The sequence below is a fragment of the Phalaenopsis equestris genome, unplaced genomic scaffold (genome assembly GCF_001263595.1).
Source record: "Phalaenopsis equestris unplaced genomic scaffold, ASM126359v1 Scaffold000557, whole genome shotgun sequence".
NCBI lineage: Eukaryota > Viridiplantae > Streptophyta > Magnoliopsida > Asparagales > Orchidaceae > Phalaenopsis > Phalaenopsis equestris.
The window spans coordinates 86,727-93,273 of NW_018164997.1; the positions used below are offsets into that span (position 1 = coordinate 86,727).

A 6,547-nucleotide genomic window follows, 5' to 3' on the forward strand; every position below is an offset into this window, starting at 1 on the left:
GTGTTTGAGATTCTTCAGGGGGTCAGACTAGATTTTATAATCATCTTAAGAAGCCTTCCATGAGTTGAAAACTTCCAAGTATGATTTTGTGCATACCACCTTTTTTATTCTGTCCCCATAAAAAGTACAATTTAGAAATTAGATTTGTATTTAGATCGCTCAAAATAAACTCATAGAACCCTTAAGAATGCAATCTCTATACTAATTAGCCTCAATAAGTGAAAGAATAATTTTGATAAGAGACATAATTTAAAAGAAGAAAAAAATAGATTAAAATTAATTTTGAAAATGAAAAAAAAGTAGTTTCAAGAAATGTTACAAGCATAAACACGAAGTTCAGATTTTTACATAATTTGAAATTAGAAACTATCTCTTAACTACCTCTTATTTTGGATTAATAGTTACTGCAAAATAAAAAAAGGTAAAGTAAATTACTTAAGTTAAATGTGGTAGTTTTTTTTCATCCTATAGTATGAGATTTCAATATCTAACTTGCAATAGCTATGAACCTAAGGCCAAATAATTAATGGAGATGATACATGTTAATTCAAGAAAAATAAAGAAAACTTGCAAGGTTATTACCTTGAAAATACTTCCAACTATTTTACTCCAAAATATAACATCGAATTAATTTTTGTCTTTATGATTCAATCATAAAATCTTGGTTAGATGGCACTACCCTTTATAACTTGAACCAACTCAATAATGAGTTGTATCAATATTAACAAACAAAGAAATGATATGGGTCTTCGATATAGGATGATGATATATAAGCCTTAAACAAATCCCATACATCCAACTAAAGTAATCATGATATTTGTACATCATTCTCGTAGGATTCTCTCAAATCATTCTCAATCACAAGAAATGTTAGGGTCAGTCCATTGCAGCCAAAATAACTATTAATTTCATTTCTATCAACATGATTGAATACTTAGCTTAAGCAAAGTGTAATGGCTTGAATAAAGCATATATGTTTTTTTTTTTTTTTTGTTCTTTTTTGGGCCGAGCCAAGAAAAATGAAGATTTGTTTCCTAAACTCAAATCCAAAATATAATATTGTCGAGTTGGATTGTGCCAACATGTAACTTAGGCTAGAATTGTTGCTTAGGCCGAAGCCGTGATATAATTGGAAATATTTCAATTGGTGAGCGGCCAACTTATGAACAAATCTTGGTTTAACATACCTAACATTTAAACTTAGCAAGTTAATACTGATCAATAAGTATATCTGATCAAAAATAGGACGTGGGATATCCTTAACGAGACTGGAAGTAATTGCATCTGAAGTAAAATAACTTGTATTCCAAAATCTGTAGCTATTATTTACATATAGCTCTTCATGAGTTAGTACGATTTTCCACATGCAGGTTGTCGCTGGTAATTGCATACAGCCATGCGACTAACTGCTCAGCTAGAGGTCTATTCCTAGGAGCCTCGCTCAAGCATATGGATGCAATTTCAAGCATCTCCAACATCTGTTCTTCATTTTCCTTAGTGTAGATGTGTCGATCTAAAACATTGGCTTCTTTTCCCTCCTTTCTCATCTGAAGCACCCACGAAATCAAATCCCTGCATCTTTTTGGCTTGGCCATGTCCAATGGCCTCTTGCCTGTAAGCAACTCCAGAAGAACAACACCAAAACTGTAAACATCACCCTTGTAAGTAGCAACTGATGACTGGCCATATTCTGGTGGAATGTAGCCTAAAGTTCCAACCAGATCAGTGGTAACATGAGTGTTGTAAGGAAGAATAAGTCTTGCCAGCCCAAAATCTGCCAAATGAGCCTCGAATTTGCCATCGAGAAGAATATTACTCGATTTGATGTCTCGATGCAGAATATGCGGCCAGCAAGATTGATGTAAGTATGCCAAACCTCTCGCAGCTCCCTGTGCAATCCGAAGCCTTGTGCTCCAATCCAGAGTTGATCCTCCATCAAACTTCTCATGAAGCCAGTAGTCTAAGCTTCCATTCTCCATGTATGAGTAGATTAACAGTCTATCGCTCCCAATCATACAGTAGCCTTGAAGAAGAACAAGATTTTCATGTTGAGCTCTGGAAAGAGTTTCAACCTCAGCTTGAAATTCTCTGTCCATCTGGCCATAATCGCCAGAGAGCCGCTTGATTGCAACCTTGCTTCCATCTGGCAACATCGCCTTATAAACAAGACCGAATCCTCCACAACCAATAATGTTGGACTGATCAAAATTACCAGTGGCTTTCAAGATGTCGCTGATGCTTAGTTCTTGTTTATCCATGTTTTTAAACAGAATCACATATTTTGAGCCATCAGTTTCCAAATCGCCTGAATCAGCAACCTGTTTGGATCTCTCTTCCCCTTTTTTGGAATGATTTCTGAACAAAAACAAGTACACAATTGCAAGAAGTAAAGCGGTACCAATACCAATTCCAAATGTCATTCCAATTATGATGGCTTTGCTCTTTGCTCGCCGGCTTATTGATTGTACGGGTTCAACACAATTACAAGATGGGGAATGGAAGTAGCAAAGGCCAGGGTTGCCTTCAAAGTCTGCGGCAGAGAAGGTAGAGAATTGGCCTCCGGTTGGAACTGAACCAACCAAATTATTAAAAGCTACAATGAAGCGTGAGAGAAAAGTGAGCTTCGTTAGGGACAAAGGAATGCTTCCAGTGAGATTGTTGTGGGATAAATCCAATAGCTCTAAGCTTGACATGCCTGATAGCTGATCTGGTATTGTCCCATAGAGTCCATTGTGGCTCAGATCAAGTTGATGCAGTGCTTTCAAGTATCCGAAACCTTTCGGGATTGATCCAATAAGCATGTTATGGCTAAGAAGCAAGGAAGGTGGAAAGCTGCTGACGTGATTATATTGGAGCCCTTTACCTGTTGTGTTCTTTTTAATGTAGAAAGGGAAATCATTCAGTGAACTTGGTTGCTGCAAATTAGTTTTGGCCCTCAGTCCCTTCATCTGTGCCAAGCCATCTGGTATTTCTCCCCCAAGTGAATTGTTTGAAAGATCCAGATAGAAAAGATCATTCAAATCTCCCAACCATTGAGGAATGACACCAGATAAGTTATTCCAAGACAGATCTAATACCTTCAACTTTGTACAGTTCTGCAGCCAAGTGGGAATCCATCCTGAAAGGCCACAGTTTGGAATTGCTAGAACTTCTAGATTTGGAAAACCTTGAATTCGCTCGACCAGAATCTCCTCACCGGCTTTGAAGCTTTTGGTGAGAACAAGATTGGTGAGTTTTGGGCATTGTTGCAGGACTCTCAATGCGTCATTCAGATTGGACAGCAAGTTCCTGGACAGCGAAAGGTATGTCAACGAAATAAGGTTCTTAAAGCTCTCAGGGATTTGTCCGGTAAGTAAATTACTAGCAACATTCAGCGTCTGCAATTCTGAACAGCCAGACAGATTGGGAGGGATCGTGCCGGAGAACAAATTTGACCCAAGATCAAGAGATGTCAGCAAAACCATTCCGGTAAAGTTGAGATTGATTTCACCACTCAATGAATTGTTTCTAAGATTCAAAACTCTAAGTCCGGACAAGTTTGATAAGGAAGCAGGAATTGCACCCGAGAAACGATTGGATTGCGCACAGAAGCATTGTAACTTGTTCAGATTTCCGACAACATTAGGGATATTACCATAAAATCTGTTAAAGGAAAGATCAAACTGCACAAGGTTTGAGAGATTACTGATCCTATCGCTTAACCTACCGAGCAGATTATTTCCCTCAAGGTTCAATTTTGACAGATATTTCAGCTTGAATAAATCCTCCGGCAAGTTACCAGAAATGTCATTCATGCATATAGAGAGCTCACGGAGCGAGCTGCAGTTTGCAAGCCCCACAGGAAATTCACCAGAGAGCAAATTCATGGAGAAGTAAAGAAACTGAACACCAGGGGAGTCGATGCAGATTTCAGCATCGACGTCGCCGGTGAACAAATTAATACTGATATCGAATAAGGTGAGACTCTTCGAACTTGTAAGGATTGGGCGGCTGCCATTAAACATGTTTCCGGAGACATTAAAATGTTCAATGGAAGTGAGAGTGATGTTTCCAGCAATTGGGCCAGAAAGGTCGTTCATGCTGAGGTCGAGCACCTTTAGGTTCTTTAGTTGGAAGATAGAAGAAGGAACAACTCCTTTGAGAGAATTTTGCGAAAAATTTAAAGATATAAGCTGATCCAAAGCTCCGACTGAATTCGATATGGAGCCCGAAAGGTTCTTATTTGAGAGATTTAGATGAGTGACGCGTCTGCCGGAATTCGATAGAGGGCCGCATTCGACTCCAGTCCAGTTGCAGCAGTTCAAAGAAGTGCCCGCAGTCCAGGATGACAGAGGCAACGGCGAGCCGAGAGCGTTGGCAAAGTCAATGAGGGCGGCGACGTCGCCGGAATCGCAGATCAGGCTCTGGGATCGGACTGTGTGAAAACAGATCCAACACCATGCGTACATCCAAAGCAATGCCCTGTTCATCATTGCGTCGGTATTATGAAACTAGAAAAGCTTTGAGATGGATAATTAAGTAGTTTTTAAAGCCGGAATGGATGGAGCATGAAAACTATTGGAGGTTCCCGGGAGATTTTCGCCATTGAGGGAGATGAATCGAATGAATCGAAGAAGCAGAGGAAATCTTCATATGAGGAGTTTGGTTTTGACTCTATAGGGACATGGAGCGTGAGTTAATTAATTATACACAGAAAAGTTTATCTTAATAGAATTTATTAGTGGCTGTAGGATTGCCTATGACCACGAATGTTAGGTTGGATGAATGCGGGGGGGGTTGATCGTTGGAGTGGAAATGATGTCAGAGGCTTGGGCGGTGGAGAAGCAGACGATGACCGGTAGTAATGGGTCATGGTTTTGCAGTGACCGACTGTTCCGGTGCTCTCAACTTTAAAGTCAAATGCCCGCCTGACATGCATGATCATACTCAACGCACCCTCTATTCGGCGGGCGGCTTGTATTGTATTGTGCCTTCGGATACATATTCATAATCTCCTCCCAACTTCCTCTCTGAGAAAATCGTGGAACATCTCTTCGTTATTAGATATTGACTTTTATGGCGTCTTAGAAATGTTCCTGCGGTACAATTCAACGCTGAGTAAAATGCAACGCTTCTAATTCATTGACTAAGAATTTATGGCCTGACGGTCCGTTAGGATCTTTGTTTTTTTAGAAAAGTATTTTATTTCTAAAAAAATCTTATCAATTATATGAAACTGACTGAATTTCGGATATGTGCCAAGAGACCCATATTCCTCAGCTCCACGAACAAAACTCGGATTGATGATCTGCAATGGGCTATTGTGTGCAAGCCACGAGATGAATATTATCCCGCATCCATGGAGCGCAGGTTTTCCCTTTTGATGGGGAAACTCGGCCTGCTTTGTGATCTTTGGATCAACATAACAATAGAAAATCTAAATCGTTCCATGGTTGAATTAGCCCAACCAATTCTCTCTGAGGCAGAACATATTGATGAGGACCTGCTGACAAAGAAATGTGAAGCTGTACACACCAAACCAATATTGTGGACATAAATCTCAAAGGAATCGAACATCTAAGGATGACGACATAACAATCAAAGTATTAAATTCAAGAAATATGATCAGAACCGATTATCCAAAAGATCAATAGATTGATCAAATCCACTCTCTGAAAATCTGGTTGGCGAACCTATCTATGGTTCCTACCGCTGAAGCTGTCTCTAATTTAGTATTAAATAAGCACATTGATTGTGTTGAGGGCTATTTCAATAGTCACTCCCTCTATTCGGTAATTAAGGGTTGTTTCAAAAATTAAAAATAGGAGGCCCGACATTGAATAAAGAATCTCGGTCTGAAGACTTTTTTCTCGGCCTCTACCGATAATTCACTAGCATTTTTACTCTCTCTACTCCTTCTCCAGCCTCTAACTCTCGAGGAGTGTATTTCCAAAGGATAATTCTGGATTCAACATCCTGAAAAGTGATGTGGTGAGCGTGGACATGTCCCTGAAGAGAAGCGGAGTCAACTACGAAGGAGAATCTTTGTAGAGAAAAATAGCGCCTATGGAATTGAACAGAGAGATGGTGTGTCGAGACAAACATGAAGAGGTCCATGCACTGCGAGCACAAATAATGGATCATTTTGATGCTCTTCAGGTGGTTTTGATCCAACTGAATGCCAGATCATTGCTTATGGAAGCAGAGTCTCTGGGATCTCGCCCTTAGAAAGCTCCCCTTGATAATTCGCCACCACCCCATGGTTGGCCTGGTGATCAGCCCATCAAAGGACCAGAGGAGTTTGATCCAACAGATAGTGTCGCATCTACTCCTGAAGCCTAACATCGTCCGAACTGAATGGGAATGCTTGTATGGCCAGCTAAGGGTAGTGCTTTCTTCCAAAGTATCATGGAAAGCATACCTCCAGTGAAGCTCATGATCCCTCAATGCGATCCTTATTAAGGGAAGAGTGATATGGCCGACTAGATGGCTTCTTTCAAGTCAAAGGTCAGAGTCTTGCAAATTGATGATGCCAGGAAGTGCTGCTGTTCCTGACCACGTTGAAAGA

At 40.2% G+C, this 6,547-nt stretch overlaps 1 protein-coding gene across 1 annotated transcript; it reads right to left on the reverse strand.

Moving 5' to 3' along the window:
* Positions 1–1,222: 1,222 nt before the first annotated feature.
* Positions 1,223–4,729, reverse strand: LOC110029299 (phytosulfokine receptor 1-like). The gene has a single exon (XM_020731535.1). The coding sequence runs from the start codon at positions 4,470–4,472 to the stop codon at positions 1,341–1,343; it is 3,132 nt and encodes a 1,043-aa protein (XP_020587194.1). The 5' UTR covers positions 4,473–4,729; the 3' UTR covers positions 1,223–1,340.
* Positions 4,730–6,547: the final 1,818 nt, after the last annotated feature.

Coding starts and splice junctions, on each gene's coding strand:
- LOC110029299 (XM_020731535.1), bottom strand. CDS start 4,472: ATGATGAACAGGGCATTGCTTTGGATGTACGCATGGTGTTGGATCTGT.